Source organism: Pristiophorus japonicus, chromosome 3 (genome assembly GCF_044704955.1).
Source record: "Pristiophorus japonicus isolate sPriJap1 chromosome 3, sPriJap1.hap1, whole genome shotgun sequence".
Lineage (NCBI taxonomy): Eukaryota > Metazoa > Chordata > Chondrichthyes > Pristiophoridae > Pristiophorus > Pristiophorus japonicus.
The window spans coordinates 3,257,621-3,284,413 of record NC_091979.1 but is presented as its reverse complement, the minus strand read 5'-3'; the positions used below and the strand labels follow the sequence as shown (position 1 = coordinate 3,284,413).

Here is a 26,793-nt window from a genome sequence, read left to right as displayed (position 1 = left end):
ACACACACTCACACACAGACGCACACTGACACACACACTCACACTCACACACACACACTACACACACTGACACACTGACACACACACACACACACTGACACACACACACTCACACTCACACACACTCACACACACACACTGACACACACACACTCACACACAGACGCACACTGACACACACACTCACACTCACACACACACACTACACACACACATACAGACTGAGACACACACACACACAGACTGACACAAATACACAGACTGACATACACACACACAGACTGACACACACATAAATACAGACTGACACACACACGCACACACAGACTGACACAAACACTCACACACACACGCACACACAGACTGACACAAACACTCACACACATACACACACACACACACACAGACTGACACAAACACTCACACACATACACACATATACACACAGACTGACACACACACTCACACTCACACATGCACACACACCTACACACACTCACACACACACACACACACACACGCACACACACAGACTGACACAAACACTCACACACACACTGACACAAACACACACACACACACAGACTGACACAAACACTCACACACATACACACATACACACAGACTGACACACACATAAATACAGACTGACACACACACGCACACACAGACTGACACAAACACTCACACACACACACACACACACACACACACAGACTGACACAAACACTCACACACATACACACACACACACACACAGACTGACACAAACACTCACACACATACACACATATACACACAGACTGACACACACACTCACACTCACACATGCACACACACCTACACACACTCACACACACACACACAGACACACACACACTCACACAGACATACACACACACACACACAGACTGACACACACACACAGACTGACACAGGCACACACATACACACAGACTGACACACACATAAATACAGACTGACACACACACGCACACACAGACTGACACACACACACACTACACACACACTACACACACACATACAGACTGAGACACACACACACACAGACTGACACAAACACACAGACTGACATACACACACACAGACTGACACATACATAAATACAGGCTGACACACACATGCACACACAGACTGACACAAACACTCACACACACACACTGACACAAACACTCACACACACACACAGACTGACACAAACACTCACACACATACACCCATACACACAGACTGACACACACATAAATACAGACTGACACACACACGCACACACAGACTGACACAAACACTCACACACACACACACACACACGCACACACAGACTGACACAAACACTCACACACATACACACACACACACACAGACTGACACAAACACTCACACACATACACACATATACACACAGACTGACACACACACTCACACTCACACACGCACACACACCTACACACACTCACACACACACACACACAGACACACACACACACACTCACACAGACATACACACACACACAGACTGACACACACACACAGACTGACACAGACACACACATACACACAAACTGACACACACATAAATACAGAATGACACACACACGCACACACAGACTGACACAAACACTCACACACACACACACACACACATATACACGCGCACACACACACGGACTGACACACACACAGACTGACACACACACACACACTGACACAAACACGCACACACCGACACACACACGCACGCATACACGCGCGCGCGCACACACACACACACACACACACACGGACTGACACACACACACACACACACACACAGACACACACACACTGACCCACAAGCACAAACTGATGGGGTTAGATGAAGTCGGGTGGGAAGAAGTTGACGTGCAGCATGGAGCTGTTGGACTGAAAGCATGTTTCGGTGCTGTACACTTGATCGAACTCAATGTACAGAAACACAGCACAACACACACACATATGCACACCCCCACACACTCTTGCACAAGCATGCACATAAATATGCGCGTGCACATTTAGACAAACACACAAAAAAGTACGCACACTAATTCACAAAAACAAATGAGCAAATGCATGCACACACACAGAGGCTTGAACTAATAATCCCGAGAACGTGAACTCAAATCTCACTGTGGCAGACTGCGTAATTGAATTCAGTAAGAAACATCACAAAATGTAAAGCTGATCTCAGTGAGAGAGAGCAGGAATCAGTCACATCGTAGTAAAGACACAACTGCTTCACGAATGTCCCTTGAGGGAACGAAACTTGCCGTGCTGACTCGGTCTGGGCCGACGTGTCACAGCAGTCCCTCACCAGCGTGGTTGCCTCTTAACAGCCCTCTGAAGTGGTTGAGCGAACTCCTCAGTCATATCAAAATTCTATCATTGGTTCACCAGCGGCTTCTCAGGGCAACTCACGATGGGCAATAAACACCACACTTACCAGCAATGCCTGCATCTCATAAATCTTTTTTTTTTAAAGCGTCACTGTTGAGGCTTTACTCTGTATCTAACCCCGTGCTGTACCTGCCCTGGGAGTGTTTGATGGGACAGTGTAGAGGGAGCTTTACTCTGTATCTAACCCCCTGTACCTGCCCTGGGAGTGTTTGACGGGACAGTGTAGAGGGAGCTTTACTCTGTATCTAATCCCGTGCTGTACCTGCCCTGGGAGTGTTTGATGGGACAGTGTAGAGGGAGCATTACTCTGTATCTAACCCTACAGAGTAAAGCTCCCTCTACACTGTCCCATCAAACACTCCCAGGGCAGGTACAGCACGGGGTTAGATACAGAGTAAAGCTCCCTCTACACTGTCCCATCAAACACTCCCAGGGCAGGTACAGCACGGGGTTAGATTACCTGCCCTGGGAGTGTTTGATGGGACAGTGTAGAGGGAGCTTTACTCTGTATCTAATCCCGTGCTGTACCTGCCCTGGGAGTGTTTGATGGGACAGTGTAGAGGGAGCTTTACTCTGTATCTAACCCCCTGTACCTGCCCTGGGAGTGTTTGATGGGACAGTGTAGAGGGAGCTTTACTCTGTATCTAACCCTGTGCTGTACCTGCCCTGGGAGTGTTTGATGGGACAGTGTAGAGGGAGCTTTACTCTGTATCTAACCCCCTGTACCTGCCCTGGGAGTGTTTGATGGGACAGTGTAGAGGGAGTTTTACTCTGTATCTTACCACGTGCTGTACCTGCCCTGGGAGTGTTTGATGGGACAGTGTAGAGGGAGCTTTACTCTGTATCTAACCCCGTGCTGCACCTGTCCTGGGAGTGTTTGATGGGACAGTGTAGAGGGAGCTTTACTCTGTATCTAACCCTGTGCTATACCTGCCCTGGGAGTGTTTGATGGGACAGTGTAGAGGGAGTTTTACTCTGTATCTAACCCCGTGCTGTACCTGTCCTGGGAGTGTTTGATGGGACAGTGTAGAGGTAGTTTTACTCTGTATCTAACCCCTGTACCTGCCCTGGGAATGTTTGATGGGATAGTGTAGAGGGAGTTTTAATCTGTATCTAACCCCGTGCTGTACCTGTCCTGGGAGTGTTTGATGGGACAGTGTAGAGGTAGTTTTACTCTGTATCTAACCCGTGCTGTATCTGCCCTGGGAATCTTTGATGGGACAGTGTAGAGGGAGCTTTACTCTGTATCTAACCCCCTGTCCCTGCCCTGGGAGTGTTAGATGGGACAGTGCAGAAGGAGCTTTACTCTGTATCGAACCCCGTGCTGCACCTGCTCTGGGAGTGGTTGATGGGACAGTGTCGAGGGAGCTTTACTTTGTATCTAACCCCATGCTGTACCTGCCCTGGGAGTGTTTGATGGGACAGTGTAGAGGGAGCATTACTCTGGATCGAACCGCGTGCTGTACCTGTCCTGGGAGTGTTTGATGGGACAGTGTCGAGGGAGCTTTACTCTATATCTAACCCCCTGTACCTGCCCTGGGAGTGTTTGATGGGACAGTGTCGAGGGAGCTTTACTCTGCATCTAACCCCGTGCTGTACCTGCCCTGGGAGTGTTTGATGGGACAGTGTAGAGGGAGCTTTACTCTGTATCTACCCCTGTGCTGTACCTGCCCTGGGATTTTTTGATGGGACAGTGTTGAGGGAGCTTTACTCTGTATCTAACCCGTGCTGTACCTGCCCTGGGAGTGTTTGATGGGACAGTGTAGAGGGAGCTTTACTCTGTATCTAACCCCCTGTACCTGCCCTGGGAGTGTTTGATGGGACAGTGTAGAGGGAGCATTACTCTGTATCTAACCCCGTGCTGTACCTGCCCTGGGAGTGTTTGATGGGACAGTGTAGAGGGAGCTTTACTCTGTATCTAACCCTGTGCTGTCGCTGCCCTGGGAGTGTTTGATGGGACAGTGTAGAGGGAGCTTTGCTCTGTATCTAACCCCCTGTACCTGCCCTGAGAGTGTTTGATGGGACAGTGTAGAGGGAGCATTACTCTGTATCTAACCCCGTGCTGTACCTGCCCTGGGAGTGTTTGATGGGACAGTGTAGAGGGAGCTTTACTCTGTATCTAACCCCGTGCTGTACCTGCCCTCGGAGTGTTTGATGGGACAGTGTAGAGGGAGCTTTACTCAGTATCTAACCCCGTGCTGCACCTGTCCTGGGAGTGTTTGATGGGACAGTGTAGAGGGAGCTTTACTCTGTATCTAACAACCTATACTTGCCCTGGGAGTGTTTGATGGGACAGCGTAGAGGGAGCTTTACTCTGTATCTAACCCCCTGTACCTGCCCTGGGAGTGTTTGATGGGACAGTGTAGAGGGAGCTTTACTCTGTATCTAACCCCGTGCTGTACCTGCCCTGGGAGTGTTTGATGGGACAGTGTCGAGGGAGCTTTCCTCTGTATCTAACCCCGTGCTGTCGCTGCCCTGGGAGTGTTTGATGGGACAGTGTAGAGGGAGCTTTGCTCTGTATCTAACCCCCTGTACCTGCTCTGAGAGTGTTTGATGGGACAGTGTAGAGGGAGCATTACTCTGTATCTAACCCCGTGCTGTACCTGCCCTGGGAGTGTTTGATGGGACAGTGTAGAGGGAGCTTTACTCTGTATCTAACCCCCTGAACATACCCTGGGAGTGTTTGATGGGGCTGTGTAGAGGGAGCTTTACTCTGTATCTAACCCCCTGTACCTGCCCTGGGAGTGTTTGATGGGACAGTGTAGAGGGAGCATTACTCTGTATCTAACCCCGTGCTGTACCTGCCCTGGGAGTGTTTGATGGGACAGTGTAGAGGGAGCTTTACTCTGTATCTAACCCCGTGGTGTCGCTGCCCTGGGAGTGTTTGATGGGACAGTGTAGAGGGAGCTTTGCTCTGTATCTAACCCCCTGTACCTGCCCTGAGAGTGTTTGATGGGACAGTGTAGAGGGAGCATTACTCTGTATCTAACCCCGTGCTGTACCTGCCCTGGGAGTGTTTGATGGGACAGTGTAGAGGGAGCTTTACTCTGTATCTAACCCCGTGCTGTACCTGCCCTGGGAGTGTTTGATGGGACAGTGTAGAGGGAGCTTTACTCAGTATCTAACCCCGTGCTGCACCTGTCCTGGGAGTGTTTGATGGGACAGTGTAGAGGGAGCTTTACTCTGTATCTAACAACCTATACTTGCCCTGGGAGTGTTTGATGGGACAGCGTAGAGGGAGCTTTACTCTGTATCTAACCCCGTGCTGTACCTGCCCTGGGAGTGTTTGATGGGACAGTGTCGAGGGAGCTTTCCTCTGTATCTAACCCCGTGCTGTCGCTGCCCTGGGAGTGTTTGATGGGACAGAGTGGGGGAGCTTTGCTCTGTATCTAACCCCCTGTACCTGCCCTGAGAGTGTTTGATGGGACAGTGTAGAGGGAGCATTACTCTGTATCTAACCCCGTGCTGTACCTGCCCTGGGAGTGTTTGATGGGACAGTGTAGAGGGAGCTTTACTCTGTATCTAACCCCGTGTACCCGCCCTGGGAGTGTTTGATGGGACAGTGTCGAGGGAGCTTTACTCTGCATCTAACCCCGTGCTGTACCTGCCCTGGGAGTGTTTGATGGGACAGTGTAGAGGGAGCTTTACTCAGTATGTAACCCCGTGCTGCACCTGTCCTGGGAGTGTTTGATGGGACAGTGTAGAGGGAGCATTACTCTGTATCTAACAACCTATACTTGCCCTGGGAGTGTTTGATGGGACAGTGTAGAGGGAGCTTCACTCTGTATCTAACCCCCTGTACCTGCCCTGGGAGTGTTTGATGGGACAGTGTAGAGGGAGCTTTACTCTGTATCTAACCCCATGCTGTACCTGCCCTGGGAGTGTTTGATGGGACAGTGTAGAGGGAGCTTTACTCTATATCTAACCCCGTGCTGCACCTGCCCTGGGAGTGTTTGATGGGACAGTGTAGAGGGAGTTTTACTCTATATCTAACCCCGTGCTGTACCTGCCCTGGGAGTGTTTGATGGGACAGTGTAGAGGGAGCTTTACTTTGTATCTAATCCCATGCTGTACCTGCCCTGGGAGTGTTTGATGGGACAGTGTAGAGGGAGTTTTACTCTTTATCTAACCCCGTGCTGTACCAGTCCTGGGAGTGTTTGATGGGACAGTGTAGAGGGAGTTTTGCTTTGTATCTAACCCGTGCTGTATCTGCCCTGGGAGTGTTTGATGGGACAGTGCAGAGGGAGCTTTACTCTGTATCTAACCCCCTGTACCTGCCCTGGGAGTGTTTGATGGGACAGTGTAGAGGGAGCATTACTCTGTATCTAACCCCGTGTACCCGCCCTGGGAGTGTTTGATGGAACAGTGTCGAGGGAGCTTTACTCTGTATCTAACCCCGTGCTGTACCTGCCCTGGGAGTGTTTGATGGGACAGTGTAGAGGGAGCTTTACTCTGTATCTAACCCCCTGTACCTGCCCTGGGAGTGTTTGATGGGACAGTGTAGAGGGCGCATTACTCTGTATCTAACCCCGTGCTGTGCCTGCCCTGGGAGTGTTTGATGGGACAGTGTAGAGGGAGCATTACTCTGTATCTAACCCCGTGCTGTACCTGCCCTGAGAGTGTTTGATGGGACAGTGTAGAGGGAGCTTTACTCTGTATCAAACCCCGTGCTGTACCTGCCCTGGGAGTGTTTGATGGGACAGTGTAGAGGGAGCTTTACTCAGTATGTAACCCCGTGCTGCACCTGTCCTGGGAGTGTTTGATGGGACAGTGTAGAGGGAGCTTTACTCTGTATCTAACCCCATGCTGTACCTGCCCTGGGAGTGTTTGATGGGACAGTGTAGAGGGAGCTTTACTCTATATCTAACCCCGTGCTGCACCTGTCCTGGGAGTGTTTGATGGGACAGTGTAGAGGGAGTTTTACTCTATATCTAACCCCGTGCTGTACCTGTCCTGGGAGTGTTTGATGGGACAGTGTAGAGGGAGCTTTACTCTGTATCTAACCCTGTGCTGTACCTGCCCTGAGAGTGTTTGATGGGACAGTGTAGAGGGAGCTTTACTCTATATCTAACCCCGTGCTGTACCTGCCCTGGGAGTGTTTGATGGGACAGTGTAGAGGGAGCTTTACTTTGTATCTAACCCCATGCTGTACCTGCCCTGGGAGTGTTTGATGGGACAGTGTAGAGGGAGTTTTACTCTTTATCTAACCCCGTGCTGTACCTGTCCTGGGAGTGTTTGATGGGACAGTGTAGAGGGAGTTTTGCTTTGTATCTAACCCGTGCTGTATCTGCCCTGGGAGTGTTTGATGGGACAGTGCAGAGGGAGCTTTACTCTGTATCTAACCCCCTGTACCTGCCCTGGGAGTGTTTGATGGGACAGTGTAGAGGGAGTTTTACTCTGTATCTAACCCCGTGCTGTACCTGTCCTGGGAGTGTTTGATGGGACAGTGCAGAGGGAGCTTTACTCTGTATCTAACCCCGTGCTGTATCTGTCCTGGGAGTGTTTGATGGGACAGTGTAGAGGGAGCTTTACTTTGTATCTAACCCCCTGTACCTGCCCTGGGAGTGTTTGATGGGACAGTGTAGAGGTAGGTTTACTCTGTATCTAACCCCGTGCTGTATTTGCCCTGGGAGTGTTTGATGGGACAGTGTAGAGGGAGCTTTACTCTGTATCTAACCCCCTGTACCTGCCCTGGGAGTGTTAGATGGGACAGTGCAGAAGGAGCTTTACTCTGTAACTAACCCCGTGCTGCACCTGCCCTGGGAGTGGTTGATGGGACAATGCAGAGGGAGTTTTACTCTGTGTCTACTCCCGTGCTGTACCTGCCCTGGGAGTGTTTGATGGGACAGTGTAGAGGGAGCTTTACTCTGTATCTAACCCCCTTTACCTGCCCTGGGCGTGTTTGATGGGACAGTGTTGAATCCTGGAAATTTCCAGCACAGAAGGAGGCCAATTGGCCCTTAGTGTCTGCGCCGGCTGACAAAGAGTTATCCAGCCGAATCTCACTTTCCAGCTCTTGGTCCGTAGCCTGGTGGGTTATGGCACTTCAAGTGTCTATCCTTGTACTTTTTACATGTTTCTGCCTCTACCACCCTTTCAGGCCGTGAGTTCCAGACCCTCACCATCCTGAGTGAAGAAATTTCCCCTCCAATCCCCTCTAAACCTCCCCGCAATTACTTTAAATCAATGCCCCCTGGTTGTTGATCCCTCTGCTAAGGGAAACGGGTCCTTCCTATCCACTCCATCCAGGCCCCTCATAATTTTATACACCTCAATAAGGTCTCCCCTCAGTCTTCTCTGTTCCAAAGCAAACAACCCCAACCTATCTAATCTTTCCTCATCGCTAAATTCTCCAATCCTGGCAACACCCTCGTAAATCTCCTCTGTACCCTCTCTAGTGCAGTCACATCTCTCCTGTAATGCGGTGACCAGATCTGCACGCAGTACTCCAGCTGTGGCCTAACCAGTGTTTTATATAGTTCAAGCATAACCTCCCTGCTCTTGTATTCTCTGCCTCGGATAATAAAGGCAAATATTCCGTATGCCTTCTTAACCCCCTTATCTACCTGGCCTGCGACCTTCAGGGATCTGTGGACCTGCACTCCCAGGTCCCATTGTTCCTCTACACTTTTCAGTGTCGTACCATTTAATGTGTATTCCCATGCCTTGTTAGACCTCCCCAAATGCATTACCTCACACTTCTCTGGATTGAATTCCATTTGCCTCTGTTCTGCCCACCTGACCAGTGCATTGATATCTTCCTGCAGTCTACAGCTTTCTTCTTCATTATCAACCACGCGACCTGTTTTTGTATCATCTGCAAACGTCTTATCATACCCCCTATATTCAAGTCCAAGTCATTCATATATACCACAAAAAACAAGGGACCCAGTACTGAGCCTGTGGAACCCCACTGGATACATCCTTTCAGTCACAAAAACACCCATCAACCATTACCCTTTGCTTCCTGCCTCTGAGCCAATTGTGGAACCAACTTGCCACTTTTCCCTGGATCCCATGGGCTTTTACTTTCGGGACCAGTCTGCCATGTGGGATCTTATCAAAAGCCTTGCTAAAACCCATATATATTACACCAAATGAATCTTCGACCGTCCTGGTTACCACGTCAAAAAATGCAATCAAGTTAGTCAGACACAACTTTCCCTTAACAAATCCACGCTGACCGTCCTTGATTAATCCATGTCTTTCTAAATGTAGATTTATCCTGTCCCTTCAGAATTTTCTCCAATAATTTTCCCACCACTGAGGTTATGCTGACCGGCCTGTAATTACTCGGTCTGTCCATTTCTCCCTTTTTAAACAAACGTGCAACATTAGCAGTCCTCCAGTCCTCTGGCACCACACCTGTAGCCAGAGAGGATTGGAAAATGATGGTCAGAGCCTCTGCTATTTTCTCTGTTGCTTCTCTTAACAGCCTGGGATACATTTCATTGGAGCCTGGGGATTTATCCACTTTCAAAGATGTTAAACCCCTCATGGATCAGCTACAGAGTAACTAAAGAAATAAAGGATGGTATCCAATTAAAAACAAGGGCATACAAAGTGGCCAAAACTAGTGGGAGGACAGAAGACTGGGAAGCTTTTAAAAGCCAGCAAAGAATGACTAAAAAATGGTTAAGAAAGGAAAGATAGACTATGAAAGTAAACGAGCGCAAAATATAAAAACAGATAGTAAGAGTTTCTATAGGTATATAAAAAAGAAAAGAGTGGCTAAAGTAAATGTTGGTCCCTTAGAGGCCGAGACCGGGGAATTAGTTTTGGGGAACATGGAGATGGCAGAAACTCTGAACAAATATTTTGTATCAGTCTTTATGGTAGAGGACACTAAAAATATTCTGACAGTGGATAGTCAAGCGGCTATAGAAGGGGAGGAACTTAACACAACCACAATCACTAAGGAGGTGGTAGTCAGTAAGATAATGGGACTAAAGGCAGATAAATCCCCCGGACCTGATGGCTTGCATCCTAGGGTCTTAAGAGAAGTAGCGGCAGGGATTGTGGATGCATTGGTTGTAATTTACCAAAATTCCCTGGATTCTGGGGAGGTCCCAGCAGATTGGAAAACTGCAAATGTAACGCCCCTATTTAAAAAAGGAGGCAGACAAAAAGCAGGAAACTATAGACCAGTTAGCCTAACATCTGTGGTTGGTAAAATGTTGGAGTCCATTATTAAAGAAGCAGTAGCAGGACATTTAGAAAAGCAAAATTCAGTCAGGCAGAGTCAGCATGGATTTATGAAGGGGAATCATCTTTGACAAATTTGCTGGAGTTCTTTGAGGATGTAATGAACAGGGTAGATAAAGGGGAACCAGTGGATGTGGTATATTTGGACTTCCAGAAGGCATTTGACAAGGTGCCACATAAAAGGTTACTATACAAGATAAAAGTTCACAGGGTTGGGGGTAATATATTAGCATGGATAGAGGATTGGCTAACTAACAGAAAACAGAGAGTCGGGATAAATGGTTAATTCTCTGGTTGGCAATTAGTAACTAGTGGAGTGCCTCAGGGATCAGTGCTGGGACCCCAACTATTTACAATCGATATTAACAACTTGGAAGAAGAGACTGAGTGTAACGTAGCCAAGTTTGCTGACGATACAAAGATGGGAGGAAAAGTGTGAGGAGGACACAAAAAATCTGCAAAAGGACATAGACAAGCTAAGTGAGCGGGCAAAAATTTGATGGAGTATAATTTTGGAAAGTGTGAGGTCATGCACTTTGGCAGAAAAAAATCAAAGAGCAAGTTGTTATTTAAATGGAGAAAGATTGCAAAGTGCCGCAGTACAGCGGGACCTGGGGGTACTTGTGCATGAAACACAAAAGGATAGTATGCAGGTACAGCAAGTGATCAGGAAGGCCAATGGTATCTTGGCCTTTATTGCAAAGGGGATGAAGTATAAAAGCAGGGAAGTCTTGCTACAGTTATACAAGGTATTGGTGAGGCCACACCTGGAATACTGCGTGCAGTTTTGGTTTCCATATTTACGAAAGGATATACTTGCTTTGGAGGCAGTTCAGAGAAGGTTCACTCGATTGATTCCGGGGATGAGGGGGTTGACTTATGAGGAAAGGTTGAGCAGGTTGGGCCTGTATTCATTGGAATTCAGAAGAATGAGAGGTGATCTTATCGGAACGTATAATATTATGAGGGGGCTTGACAAGGTGGATGCAGAGAGGATGTTTCCACTGATGGGGGAGACTAGAACTAGAGGGCATGGTCTTAGAATAAGGGGCCGCCCATTTAAAACTGAGATGAGGAGACATTTCTTCTCTCAGAGGATTGTAATTCTGTGGAATTCGCTGCCTCAGAGAGCTGTGGAAGCTGGGATATTGAATAAATTTAAGACAGAAATAGACAATAACGAGTTACGGGGAGCGGGCGGGGAAGTGGAGCTGAGTCCATGATCGGATCAGCCATGATCGTATTGAATGGCAGAGCAGGCTCGAGGGGCTGAATGGCCGACTCCTGCTCCTATTTCTTATGTTCTTATGTTCTTAAAGCTCTCTCTACAATGTGAAATATTAAATGAAATAAATGAAAGAGGAAGTATTAAGGGGTTTAGCATTTTTGAAAGTGGATAAATCCCCAGGCTCGGATGAAATGTATCCCAGGCTATTAACAGGAGCAACAGAGTAAATAGCAGAGGCTCTGACCATCATTTTCCAATCCTTTCTGGCTGCAGGTGCGGTTCCAGAGGACTGGAGGACTGCTAATGTGGTATCGTTGTTTAAAAATGGAGATAGGGATAGACCGAGTCATTACAGGCCAGTCAGCCTAACCTCAGTGGTGGGAAAATTATTGGAGAAAGTTCTGAAGGGACAGGAAATAGAGGGTTATGCTGATAGTTATGTTACAGGGAGATTTAATTGATGTGCAAAAAGTTATGAGGGGCCTGGATAGAGTGGTTAGGAAGGATCTATTTCCCTTAGCAGGGAATTCAATAACCAGTGTCCATAGATTTAAAGTCATGGATAGAAGGGTTAGAAAGAGTTGGGGAGAACTGTTTTCACCCAGAGGGTGGTGGGGGTATGGAACTCACGGCCTGAAAGGGTGGTAGAGGCAGAAACCCTCACCACATTTAAACAGTGCCTGGATGTGCACCTGAAGTGCCGTAACCTACAGGGCTACGGACCGAGAGCTGGAAAGTGGGATTGGGCTGGGTAGCTCTTGGTCGGCCAGCATGGACACGATGGGCCGAATGGTCTCCTTCTGGGCCTTATATTAACGATTTAGACTTTAGAATCAAAAACACAATTTCTAAATTTGCGGATGACACCAAATTGGGGCGGGGCGGGGGGCAAATAGTTAATATTGAGGAGGACTGCAACAAATTTCAGGGGGACATTAATAAACTTGCAGAATGGGCATATAATCGGCAAATGAAGTTCAACACAGATAAATGTGAGGTATTATGTTTTGTTAGGAAGAATAGTGAGATCACATTACTGGGAGGGTGAGAGTCTGGGTGGGGTAGAGGAACAAAGGGATCTCGGATACAAATACACAAATCACTAAACTTTGCGACACAAGTTAACAAGGCCGTAAAAAGCAAACCAAGCTCTCGAGTTTATTTTCGAGGTATAGAATTGAAAAGTAGTGAAGTTATGCTAAATTTGTAGTGAACCTTGGTGAGACTACACTTGGAGGACAGGTGCAGCGTCCCGATTCAGGACGCTTGGGACCCAGGCCATTCCCGATTTTACATTTTGCCGGACTATCTGACATCACGAATCTGGAAACACCCGAGCCCAGGTTCGGGTATTTCTGGATTTTGGAACATCAGAAAGGAGTGGTGCTCGCCGAGCAGTTGTTCAGGTAGCCGGGCGATGAGCTCGTTGGACGGGGCCCTGCTGCCGTGGGGGTGTTCGGACAGGGCCCGCCGAAGAGGAACCGGTCGGGAGGCCCCAGGGAAGAGGAGCTGGTCGGGAGGCCCCACCGGAGAGGAGCTGGTCGGGAGGTCCCACCGGAGAGGAGCTGGTCGGGAGGCCCCACTGGAGAGGAGCTGGTCGGAAGGTCCCACCGGAGAGGAGCTGGTCGGAAGGCCCCACCGGAGAGGAGCTGGTCGGGAGGCCCCACCGGAGAGGAGCTGGTCGGGAGGTCCCACCGGAGAGGAGCTGTTTGGGAGGTCCCACCGGAGAGGAGCTGGTCGGGAGGTCCCACCGGAGAGGAGCTGGTCGGGAGGTCCCACCGGAGAGGAGCTGGTCGGGAGGTCCCAGGGAAGAGGAGCTGGTCGGGAGGCCCCAGCGGAGAGGAGCTGGTCGGGAGGTCCCACCGGAGAGGAACTGGTCGGGAGGCCCCAGCGGAGAGGAACCGGTCAGGAGGTCCCACCGGAGAGGAACCGGTCGGGAGGTCCCACCGGAGAGGAGCTGGTCGGGAGGTCCCAGGGAAGAGGAGCTGGTCGGGAGGTCCCACTGGAGAGGAGCTGGTCGGGAGGCCCCAGCGGAGAGGAGCTGGTCGGGAAGCCCCAGCGGAGAGGAGCTGGTCGGGAAGCCCCAGCGGAGAGGAACCTGTCGGGAGGTCCCACCGGAGAGGAACCGGTCGGGAGGTCCCACCGGAGAGGAGCTGGTCGGGAGGTCCCAGGGAAGAGGAGCTGGTCGGGAGGTCCCACTGGAGAGGAGCTGGTCGGGAGGTCCCAGGGAAGAGGAGCTGGTCGGGAGGTCCCACTGGAGAGGAGCTGGTCGGGAGGCCCCAGGGAAGAGGAGCTGGTCGGGAGGTCCCACTGGAGAGGAGCTGGTCGGGAGGTCCCAGGGAAGAGGAGCTGGTCGGGAGGTCCCACTGGAGAGGAGCTGGTCGGGAGGTCCCAGGGAAGAGGAGCTGGTCGGGAGGTCCCAGGGAAGAGGAGCTGGTCGGGAGGTCCCACTGGAGAGGAGCTGGTCGGGAGGTCCCACTGGAGAGGAGCTGGTCGGGAGGTCCCACTGGACAGGAGCTGGCCAGGAGGCCCCACCGGAGAGGAGCTGGTCGGGAGGTCCCAGGGAAGAGGAGCTGGCCAGGAGGCCCCACCGGAGAGGAGCTGGTCGGGAGGTCCCACCGGAGAGGAGCTGGTCGGGAGGCCCCAGCGGAGAGGAGCTGGTCGGGAGGCCCCAGCGAAGAGGAGCTGGTCGGGAGGCCCCACCGGAGAGGAGCTGTTTGGGAGGTCCCACCGGAGAGGAGCTGTTTGGGAGGTCCCACCGGAGAGGAGCTGGTCGGGAGGTCCCACCGGAGAGGAGCTGGTCGGGAGGTCCCACCGGAGAGGAGCTGGTCGGGAGGTCCCAGGGAAGAGGAGCTGGTCGGGAAGCCCCAGCGAAGAGGAGCTGGTCGGGAGGTCCCAGGGAAGAGGAGCTGGTCGGGAGGTCCCACTGGAGAGGAGCTGGTCGGGAGGTCCCAGGGAAGAGGAGCTGGTCGGGAGGTCCCAGGGAAGAGGAGCTGGTCGGGAGGTCCCAGCGGAGAGGAGCTGGTCGGGAGGTCCCACTGGAGAGGAGCTGGTCAGGAGGTCCCAGGGAAGAGGAGCTGGTCGGGAAGCCCCACCGAAGAGGAGCTGGTCGGGAGGCCCCACCGAAGAGGAGCTGGTCGGGAGGTCCCACCGGAGAGGAGCTGGTCGGGAGGCCCCACCGGAGAGGAGCTGGTCGGGAGGTCCCACCGGAGAGGAGCTGGTCGGGAAGCCCCAGCGAAGAGGAGCTGGTCGGGAAGCCCCACCAGAGAGGAGCTGGTCGGGAGGTCCCAGGGAAGAGGAGCTGGTCGGGAGGTCCCAGGGAAGAGGAGCTGGTCGGGAGGCCCCACCGGAGAGGAGCTGGTCGGGAGGTCCCAGGGAAGAGGAGCTGGTCGGGAGGTCCCAGGGAAGAGGAGCTGGTCGGGAGGTCCCAGGGAAGAGGAGCTGGTCGGGAGGCCCCACCGGAGAGGAGCTGGTCGGGAGGTCCCACTGGAGAGGAGCTGGTCGGGAGGTCCCAGGGAAGAGGAGCTGGTCGGGAGGTCCCAGGGAAGAGGAGCTGGTCGGGAGGTCCCACCGGAGAGGAGCTGGTCGGGAGGTCCCAGGGAAGAGGAGCTGGTCGGGAGGTCCCAGGGAAGAGGAGCTGGTCGGGAGGTCCCACTGGAGAGGAGCTGGTCGGGAGGTCCCAGGGAAGAGGAGCTGGTCGGGAGGTCCCAGGGAAGAGGAGCTGGTCGGGAGGTCCCACTGGAGAGGAGCTGGTCGGGAGGTCCCACTGGAGAGGAGCTGGTCGGGAGGTCCCACTGGACAGGAGCTGGCCAGGAGGCCCCACCGGAGAGGAGCTGGTCGGGAGGTCCCAGGGAAGAGGAGCTGGCCAGGAGGCCCCACCGGAGAGGAGCTGGTCGGGAGGTCCCACCGGAGAGGAGCTGGTCGGGAGGCCCCAGCGAAGAGGAGCTGGTCGGGAGGCCCCACCGGAGAGGAGCTGTTTGGGAGGTCCCACCGGAGAGGAGCTGTTTGGGAGGTCCCACCGGAGAGGAGCTGGTCGGGAGGTCCCACCGGAGAGGAGCTGGTCGGGAGGTCCCACCGGAGAGGAGCTGGTCGGGAGGTCCCAGGGAAGAGGAGCTGGTCGGGAAGCCCCAGCGAAGAGGAGCTGGTCGGGAGGTCCCAGGGAAGAGGAGCTGGTCGGGAGGTCCCACTGGAGAGGAGCTGGTCGGGAGGTCCCAGGGAAGAGGAGCTGGTCGGGAGGTCCCAGGGAAGAGGAGCTGGTCGGGAGGTCCCAGGGAAGAGGAGCTGGTCGGGAGGTCCCAGCGGAGAGGAGCTGGTCGGGAGGTCCCACCGGAGAGGAGCTGGTCGGGAGGCCCCACCGGAGAGGAGCTGGTCGAGAGGTCCCACCGGAGAGGAGCTGGTCGGGAGGTCCCAGGGAAGAGGAGCTGGTCGGGAAGCCCCACCGAAGAGGAGCTGGTCGGGAGGCCCCACCGAAGAGGAGCTGGTCGGGAGGTCCCACCGGAGAGGAGCTGGTCGGGAGGCCCCACCGGAGAGGAGCTGGTCGGGAGGTCCCACCGGAGAGGAGCTGGTCGGGAAGCCCCAGCGAAGAGGAGCTGGTCGGGAAGCCCCACCAGAGAGGAGCTGGTCGGGAGGTCCCAGGGAAGAGGAGCTGGTCGGGAGGTCCCAGGGAAGAGGAACTGGTCGGGAGGCCCCACCGGAGAGGAGCTGGTCGGGAGGTCCCAGGGAAGAGGAGCTGGTCGGGAGGTCCCAGGGAAGAGGAGCTGGTCGGGAGGTCCCAGGGAAGAGGAGCTGGTCGGGAGGCCCCACCGGAGAGGAGCTGGTCGGGAGGTCCCACTGGAGAGGAGCTGGTCGGGAGGTCCCAGGGAAGAGGAGCTGGTCGGGAGGTCCCAGGGAAGAGGAGCTGGTCGGGAGGTCCCACCGGAGAGGAGCTGGTCGGGAGGTCCCAGGGAAGAGGAGCTGGTCGGGAGGCTCCACCGGAGAGGAGCTGGTTGGATGGGCCGACGAGATGCTGAGAATGGGCAGTGGCAGCACCTCGATGTCGGCAGGGTCCGGATTCAGGAACATTTTACAGATTCCGGACGACCCTGCCACCAATCGGTCCGAAGTCTTGATTTTGGAACATTCCAATTCCGGAACTCCGGATTCTGGACGCTGCACCTGTACTACGTACAGTTGCGGTCGCCATATTATAAAAAGGATACAGAGGCAGTGGAGAGGGTGTGGAAAAGATTTACAGGGATGGTACCAGAAATGCGAGGGTTACATGTCAGGAAAGGATGAACAGGCTGGGTCTCCTTATGCTTGAATAAAGGCTGAGGGTTGACCTAATTGAGGCCTTTAAAATTATGAAATGTTTGATAGATACAGAGAGAGTGTTTCCACTTGTGGGGAAGAGCATAACTAGAGGCAGTTATGGAATCAATATAAAATAGTCAGCAAGTAATCCAATGGGGAATTCAGGAGAAACGTCTTCACCCAGAGAGCGGTGAGAATGTGGAACTCTCTGCCACAGGGAGGGGTTGAGGTGAATAGTATCGATGCAGTTAAGGGGAGGCTGGATAAACATACGGGGGAGAAGGGAACAGAGAGTTCTGCTGATCGAGTTAGAGAGGCTCAAGTGGAGCATGAAGGCCAACATGGACTGGTTGGCCTGAAAACCCTGTTACTGTGCCGTATATCCCGTGTGATCCTATGTGCTGTAAACTACCATGTTTCTCAGAAACCTGCCTCTATCTCCACATCCACCATCCGAGCTGGGGAGAGCTCCAAGTTTGAGTAAAAGGACCAATGGAAAGCTGGAGAACTCGCTCTCAGCAAGGGGGCAGTGGAACCCAGCAGAGCGTGGGATTTGGGAGGTAAAGTCCGCAGGTGGATTTTCAGGAGGTGCGAGATGCGGCAATTTTGGAAGCGGGTTCCAGCAAGAAGGAAGATGGATGGGGTGGGGCTGAAAGATTGGCCTTCCCAGGTGTGGTGCAGCAGGGTACAAGCAGGGAACAGGAGTGTGAGATGGAGAGGGAGGGTGGAGAAAGGCCATGGAGGAATCCAGAGTCCAACGACAAGGATCTTGAAGTCAGTGCACTGCAGGTGGTGAGGAGGGGCTGAGCCGAAGGATGGATGGAGAATAGGTTTGGGTCAGTGGAACTGCAGAGGGGGGATTCCAGATGCTGATCCATACAGATGTGGGTGAAAGCATTAATCCTGGAATGGTTGAGGTAAGGTACATCGGAACAGGAATAGGCCATTCAGCCCCTCGAACCCGTTCCACCATTCAATTAGATCGTGACTGAGCAGAATCTTAACTCCATCTACCTGCCTTGTTCCATATCACTTCATACTCTTACCCACAAGGCCATCAATTTCAGGCTGAACATTTCAGACCTGCCCCCAGCATCAGATCTTTGGAGGAAGAGAGTTCCAGATTTCCAGTACACTTTGAGTGGGAAAGTATTTCCCGATTTCACTCCTGAATGGCCAAGCTCGAATTTGAAGATTATGGTCCCTTCATTCTGGATTCCTGTGCAGTTGGCTGACAATTAAAATTAAATGGCGACCGCGGCAGTGCGCCCGCCTCTTTAAGGGCGGACGTGCCACGCCCAGCCACAAGAAGGTTCCCGCCGGGGGCACCGACCCGTAGGGCAATCCCCCCCACGGGTCACCGCCGGTCAGTGAGGGGTCGAAGGGACGGCAACACGGGCGGAGCGGAGACATTCTCCGCCAGGAAAATCCAGGCGGGCAATTTACAAAATGGCAGCTCCTCCGCGCCAACCGAGCGGCGAGCGCTTACCGACCCGTGGCCGGCGCGATCAGTCAGCCGCAGCTCGTATCGAAAGCAACAAATTCAGCCCCAGGATTTCCTTTTATATAAAACACCTTTGTACATCCCAAAGAGCTTCACACATGGCAACTTACTTCGAGGTGCATTTACTGCTATTAAATAGGCAAATGCAGCAGCCATTTCGCGCACAGCAAGACTCCATAAACAACAAAGCGACGAGTGGCTGGTTAATCTGTTTTGGTGAGTATTGGTTGAGGGAGGAACATTGGCCCAGGATACCGGTGGGTTCTTTAACGTCCAGCTGAGAGGGCAGACGGGGCCTCGGTTTAATGTCTCATTTGAAAGACGGCACCTCCAACAGTGCAGTGCTCCCTCAGTACTGCCCCTCCGACAGTGCAGCACTCCCTCAGTATTGCCTCTCCGACAGTGCGTCACTCCCTCAGTACTGCCCCTCCAACAGTGCGGCACTCCCTCAGTACTGCCCCTCCGACAGTGCGGCACTCCCTCAGTACTGCCCCTCTGACAGTGCGGCACTCCCTCAGTACTGCCCCTCTGACAGTGCAGCACTCCCTCAGTACTGCCCCTCTGACAGTGCGGCACTCCCTCAGTACTGCCCCTCCGACAGTGTGGCACGCCCTCAGTACTGCCCCTCTGACAGTGCTGCACTCCCTCAGTACTGCCCCTCTGACAGTGCAGCACTCCCTCAGTACTGCCCCTCCGACAGTGCAGCACTCCCTCAGTACTGCCCCTCCGACAGTGCAGCGCTCCCTCAGTACTGCCCCTCTGACAGTGCAACGCTCCCTCAGTACTGCCCCTCCGACAGTGCAGCGCTCCCTCAGTACTGCCCCTCCGACAGTGTGGGGCTCCCTCAGTACTGCCCTGAAGTGTGGGCCCAGATTATGCGCTCGAGTCCCTGGAGTGGGGCTTGAACCCACAACTTTCTCAGAAAGTGTGACCCACTGAGCACAGTGACACTTCACCGGAGTTATGGAAACATTGACCTTCCTCGCCAGGTCACTAAAATAAAGATGGGTGTAATATGTTTTTTCTTCTCTCTTCTTTAAGAGCAACAGCTTTGCTTGTCACCAGAGCAAACTGTGCAAATCTATTGGTGTTGGGGCTGGAACTAGAGAGAAATCACACAACACACAAAGCAAGTTGATTCAATCGCCCCTCGGTGAATGGTATGGTCACGCCCCAAAGTATTTATTTCAACCTTCGCATCCAGACATATTTCCTGTTTAAAAGGGAACATTGGAACAGGAGGAAGCCATTGAGCCCCCGAGACTGTTCCATCATTCAATCAGATCGTATCTCGTCGGCACCTCAACTCCAGTGATCCTCCTTTGCTCCGTATCCCTCGATACCCCCACCCAACTATCTATCGATCTTAACCTTGAAAGAACATACGAACATACGAGTTAGGAGCAGGAGTAGGCCTCTTCGACCTCAACTCCACTTTCCCGCACGATCCCCATATCCCTCGATTCTCCGACACTCCAAAAATCTATCGACCTCAGCCCTGAATATAATCAACGATTCAGCTCCAATTCAGCCTTTGGGAAAAGAGAATCCCTGTCTCCATTACCCTTTGTGTGGAAAAGCACTTCCTGATTGTAAGCCTGAATGGCCTTGCTGTAATGTTAAGATGATGTCCCCTGGTTCTTGGTTGCCCCAGCAACAGATATCGGGGTGAAAGTGCCCTCCGCCCCGAACGGGACAGATAATTCGAATTCAGAGATGATTCTCTGCCCGAATCCTTGGAGTGGACAAAGAGGGATTTTTGGCCTTTTAAAGGTTTATAACTTGCCGGGGCGGTGTTTGGGGAGGCCGCAGGGCGGAGGCTGCGCGGGAGCGGGGCTGAAGGCGGGCGGGATGATCAGCGCTGCACTGACGCGTAGCAATTAAAGGGGAGGGCCGCTGTGAGCTCTGCAGCCACTCTAGTGCCCCCCACTGACCCACCTGGGAGGGTTTCAGTCGAGCCAGCGGCCTGGCACCCGAGAAAGGATATCGTGGCCGCCTGCTGGCGGCCCGGCCGAACCCGTGGCCGCCATTGTCGGGCCGACTGCAGAGTCAGCCGACAATTCAAATAGAATGGTGGCCGCAGCAGAGTGCCCTTCCCTTTAAGGCCCAGCCTCCGGTAGCGTCCCGCCGGGAAATCTGTCGGGGGCATCGACCGGCGGCCAATCCGCTCTCGCATGTCAATTTCCCTCGCTCCGCGGCAAGGGCTCGCCGCCGGGCGGTGAGGGGTCGGTGAGGGGTTACCGGCGGGCAGTGAGGGGTTACCGGCGGGCGGTGAGGGGTCGGTGAGGGGTTACCGCCGGGCGGTGAGGGGTCGGTGAGGGGTTACCGCCGGGCAGTGAGGGGTTACCGGCGGGCGGTGAGGGGTCGGTGAGGGGTTACCGGCGGGCGGTGAGGGGTCGGTGAGGGGTTACCGCCGGGCGGTGAGGGGTCGGTGAGGGGTTACCGCCGGGCAGTGAGGGGTTACCGGCGGGCGGTGAGGGGTCGGTGAGGGGTTACCGGCGGGCGGTGAGGGGTCGGTGAGGGGTTACTGGCGGGCGGTGAGGGGTCGGTGAGGGTTACCGGCGGGCGGTGAGGGGTCGGTACCGAGCGGTGAGGGGTTACCGGCGGGCAGTGAGGGTTTGGTACCGAGCGGTGAGGGGTCGGTGAGGGGTTACCGCCGGGCGGTGAGGGGTCGGTGAGGGGTTACCGGCGGGCGGTGAGGGGTCGGTACCGAGCGGTGAGGGGTCGGTGAGGGGTTACCGGCGGGCGGTGAGGGGTCGGTGAGGGGTTACCGGCGGGCGGTGAGGGGTCGGTACCGAGCGGTGAGGGGTCGGTGAGGGGTTACCGGCGGGCGGTGAGGGGTCGGTGAGGGGTTACCGGCGGGCAGTGAGGGTTTGGTACCGAGCGGTGAGGGGGTGGTGAGGGGTCGGTGAGGGGTTACTGCCGGGCGGTGAGGGGTCGGTGAGGGGTTACCGGCGGGCGGTGAGGGGTCGGTACCGAGCGGTGAGGGGGTGGTGAGGGGTCGGTGCCGGTCAGGGAGGTTTACTGCCGGGCAGTGAGGGGTCGGAGAGGGGTCGGTGCCGGTCAGGGAGGTTTACCGCTGGGCGGTGAGCAGCCGGCGCGTGCCCGACGTGGCCTGAACACGAGGCGGGGGGGGAAAAGCCCTTTTCCACGCCCCTGGCCCGGGGGTAATTCCAGCCGGGTGTGTCCAGCCGCCTGGCCCCGCTCGGAAAGGCTTTACCCTCCCGTGAAGTGGGGGGCAATTCTGGCCGCACAGTTTCTCACCACAGACCCGATCGAATCCTTGTTGCCATTTCAAACACCACAATGAGGTTTTCTAAACTCAGGGGAATACAGGCCAAGTTTATCCAATCTGTCCTCATCATTTAACCCTTTAGCCCCAGTATCATCCCTGTGGGTCTGAGCTGTTCCCGCTCCCAGGCCGATATATCCCGCCCGAGACACGGGGCCTGGGATTGAACGCAGTGGCTCCAGGGGGGGGTGTGACTGAGCCTGGTACCAGCTGAGGCACAAGTTCCATCCCATTGTGTCCCAGTCCCCTGGAGATAAAATCCCACGTTCCATCAGCTTTTTCGATTATTTATTCTACCTGTGCACTTGCTTTCAGTGACTCTGGAAAGCCTGTTGTTTCTCTGAGCACTGTAGCTCTGAGGAAGATCCTGTCACGGCCCTTTAACTCAGTAATATATTTATGATTATAATTACGATCTGTCGAAGGAGGCTGCAGAGAGTGGAACAGAATCACCCTGCCCCCCCCTCACCTCCCCGACCACCACCCCCAGCACTTCAAACAACCCCCTCACAGTCACACGCAGCAGACAATGCACCCCCGTCCCCCGCCCCCATCACACTCAATATCCCTCAGCAATAACCCACATTGTCAGTCACAAAGAGAAACATGATCGTACAGTCCGCCTTACCTTCCTTTCGCATTTCTTGTGACATGTCAGTTTGCAAACTGGGGAGAGAGAGGGAGAAAAACGGGAAATTTTAGCCGGAATTCAGACAATTAAAAAAAAAACACACAATTAAAGAGAGAACGCAGGGTTGCTCTGCCTGCGACTAACCTCACAGCGTCCTGGGTTCCATAATCTCTCCATTTAACACACACACACACACACACACAGAGAAAAGATCCTTGTAAAGTCAGAGTGCTTCCCCGAGCTGCCAAGAACTGTGCAGCCTCGACACGCTGGCAAGCAGCCAGGTCTGTCTTCCACAGGTATGTCAATGAATGATGTGGTCGGCTTCTACTTAAATAGCAACCCACTTTGTTTAACCCACAGCGTGGCCACAGTGAAGGCACTTTGGGAGAACGTAGCCCCAGGCACCGAATATTTTTCAAAGGAAGAAGAGGAGAAAAAAAATGTGAGAGACTCTGGAATCTGCTCCTGCCCTCAGAACCAGATTTCAAGATGGGAGGAGGCAAGTCGGAGGCAGGATTCTGTCAAGAAACAAAACAAAAAGAGGAGCAGTCCCATCGCCACCTCACCTCTACTTATTAACATTGAAGGTGCTCACTGTGACTGCGGTGCGTGCTCAACAGGCCCTGCCAGTCATTACCCTGACCGACTGACCAGTCGGTGTGACCGGCCACAGTGAGCGACAACAGGACATTCGACCATGGGGGGGGTGGGGTGGGGAGAGCCAGGCTGGCTCGTGTTCACACCTGATATCCACGTCCGCTTGCACTTTCCGGCAAGGGAGGGGCATCACTGGACAGTGGCCAGCAGCAGTAACACTAGCCGTGTTTGTGCCCATGTTACTGAAGCCAGTTTTAGCACCAAGGCTTATTTCCCTTGGCTCCGAGGAACCTTTTCATTCGCAAAAGAACAGCATTTCCAAACCACCTTTTATGAGCAAAGCGCTTTACAGACAATGAAGTACATTTGTAGTGTCGTCACTGTTGTAATTGGCGGCAGCCAATTTTCGCACAGCAAGCTCCCACAGACAGCGATGTGATAAGGACCAGATCGTTTGTTTCAGTGATGTTGCACCAACACACATCCTCGCTGACATGCTCCACCTCACACTCAACAAGCCCCCCGCTGGAGGGGAACTAAACTACAGAACCAGTGGGAAGCTGTTTAACCTTCGCCGTCTCCAGGCCAGGTCCAACACCACCCCGACCTCTGTCGTGAAGCTACAGTACGCGTACTACGCCTGCATCTGTGCACATACAGAGATTGAACACCGGGACATAGTCAACGTCTTCACTGAGGCGTACGAAAGTATGGGCCTGACGCTAAACATCCGGAAGCCAAAGGGCCTCCACCAGCCTGTCCTCGCCGCACAGCACTGCCCCCCAGTCATCATGATCCACGGCGCGGCCTTGGACACCGTGGACCACTTCCCATACCTCGGGAGCCTCTTATCAACAAGGGCAGACATAGACGACGAGATTCAACACCGCCTCCAGTGCGCCAGTGCAGCCTTCGCCCGCCTGAGGAAAAGAGTGTTTGAAGACCAGGCCCTCAAATCTACCACCAAGCTCATGGTCTACAGGGCTGTAGTAATACCCGCTCTCCTGAATGGCTCAGAGACATGGACCATGTACAGTAGACACCTCAAATCGCTGGAGAAATATCACCAACGATGTCTCCGCAAGACCCTACAAATCCCCTGGGAGGACAGACGCACCAACGTTAGCGTCCTCGACCAGGCCAACATCCCCAGCATCGAAGCACTGACCACACTCGATCAGCTCCGCTGGGCAGGGCCACATTGTCCGCATGCCAGACACGAGATTCCCAAAGCAAGCGCTCTACTCGGAACTCCTTCACGGCAAATGAGCCAAAGGTGGGCAGAGGAAACGTTACAGGGACACCCTCAAAGCCTCCCTGATAAAGTGCAACATCCCCACCGACACCCAGGAGTCCCAATCTCTCACCATTTAACAAATATTCTGCTTTCTATTTTGGACAAGGACCCGCTCCATCACAAACCTGCTCCGACACAGCTTCAAACATAGCACTAGACGACGGTGTCAAAATTAAAGAGCCCAATTTTCCGGCTCTTCCCTCTGACTTGCGCCGGGCTGTAAATATCCGGTTCATTCAAAGTGCCCTCCCTAATGTCTGCTGTGGGAAATTTCAGCCCCTCTGTGTGTGTGGAACTGTACCCCGGTGAGAATCAGTGTGTGTGGGACTGTACCCCAGTGAGAGTCAGTGTGTTTGGGACCCGTACCCCAGTGAGAGTCAGTGTGTGTGGGACTGTACCCCAGTGAGAGTCAGTGTGTGGGACTGTACCCCAGTGAGTGTCAGTGTGTGTGGGACTGTACCCCAGTGAGAGTCAGTGTGTGTGGGACTGTACCCCAGTGAGAGTCAGTGTGTGTGGGATTGTACCCCAGTGAGAGTCAGTGTGTGTGGGACTGTACCCCAGTGAGAGTCAGTGTGTGTGGGTCTGTAACCAGTGAGAGTCAGTGTGTATGAGACTGTACCCCAGTGAGAGTCAGTGTGTATGGAACTGTAACCCAGTGAGAGTCAGTGTGTGTGGGACTCGTACCCCAGTGAGAGTCAGTGTGTGTGGGACCAGTACCTCAGTGAGAGTCAGTGTGTGTGGGAATGTACCCCAGTGAGAGTCAGTGTGTGTGGGACTGTACCCCAGTGAGAGTCAGTTTGTGTGGGACTGTACCCCAGTGAGAGTCAGTGTGTGTGGGACTGTACCCCAGAGAGACTCAGTGTGTGTAGGACCCGTACCCCAGTGAGAGTCAGTGTGTGTGAGACTGTACCCCAGTGACGGTCAGTGTGTGTGGGATTGTACTCCAGTGAGAGTCAGTGTGTGTGGGTCTGTACCCGAGTGAGAGTCAGTGTGTGTGAGTCTGTACCCCAGTGAGGGTCAGTGTGTGTGGGACTGTGCCCCAGTGAGAGTCAGTGTGTGTGCGACCAATACCCCAGTGAGAGTCAGTGTGTGCGGGACTATACCCCAGTGAGAATCAGTGTGTGTGAGACTGTACCCCAGTGAGAGTCAATGTGTGTGGGTCTGCAACCAGTGAGAGTTAGTGTGTATGAGACTGCACCCCAGTGAGAGTCAGTGTGTGTGGGACTGTACCCCAGTGAGAGTCAGTGTGTGTGGGACTGTACCCCAGTGAGAGTCAGTGTGTGTGGGTCTGCAACCAGTGAGAGTCAGTTTGCATGAGACTGCACCCCAGTGAGAGTCAGTGTGTATGGAACTGTAACCCAGTGAGAGTCAGTGTGTGTGGGACTCGTACCCCAGTGAGAGTCAGTGTGTGTGGGACTGTACACCAGTGAGAGTCAGTGTGTGTGGGAATGTACCCCAGTGAGAGTCAATGTGTGTGGGACTGTAACCTAGTGAGAGTCAGTGTGTGTGGGACTGTAACCCAGTGAGAGTCAGTGTGTGTGGGACTGTACCCCAGTGAGAGTCAGTGTGTGTGGGACTGTAACGCAGTGAGAGTCAGTGTGTGTGGGTCTGTAACCAGTGAGAGTCAGTGTGTATGAGACTGTACCCCAGTGAGAGTCAGTGTGTATGGAACTGTAACCCAGTGAGAGTCAGTGTGTGTGGGACTCGTACCCCAGTGAGAGTCAGTGTGAGTGGGTCTGTAACCCAGTGAGAGTCAGTGTGTGTGGGACCCGTACCCCAGTGAGAGTCAGTGTGTATGAGACTGTACCCCAGTGAGAGTCAGTGTGTGTGGAACTGTAACCCAGTGAGAGTCAGTGTGTGTGGGACTGTACCCCAGTGAGAGTCAGTGTGTGTGCTTCTGTACCCCAGTGAGAGTCAGTGTGTGTGCCTCTGTACCCCAGTGAGAGTCAGTGTGTGTGGGACTGTACCCCAGTGAGAGTCAGTGTGTGCGGGACTGTACCCCAGTGAGAGTGAGTGTGTGTGGGACTGTACCCCAGTTGAGTCCGTGTGTGTGGGATCAATACACCAGTGAGGGTCAGTTTGTGCGGGACTGTACCCCAGTGAGAGTCAGTGTGTGTGGAACTGTACCCCAGTGAGAGTCAGTGTGTGTGGGTCTGCACCCGAGTGAGATTCAGTCTGCGTGGGACTGTACCCCAGTGAGAGTCAGTGTGTGTGGGACTGTACCCCAGTGAGAGTCAGTGTGTGTGGGACTGTAACGCAGTGAGAGTCAGTGTGTGTGGGTCTGTAACCAGTGAGAGTCAGTGTGTATGAG

At 53.7% G+C, this 26,793-nt stretch overlaps 1 protein-coding gene across 4 annotated transcripts in view; it reads right to left on the bottom strand.

The window, feature by feature from the left end:
• The window catches only part of LOC139259631 (tensin-1-like), an 875,917-nt gene that overhangs the window by 495,698 nt on the left and 353,426 nt on the right, over window positions 1–26,793 (bottom strand). For all 4 annotated transcript variants that reach the window (XM_070875129.1, XM_070875131.1, XM_070875130.1 and 1 more), the window contains one exon: window positions 22,583–22,620. In XM_070875129.1, coding sequence (XP_070731230.1) covers window positions 22,583–22,620 — 38 coding nt within the window. The remainder of the gene's footprint in view (window positions 1–22,582; window positions 22,621–26,793) is intronic.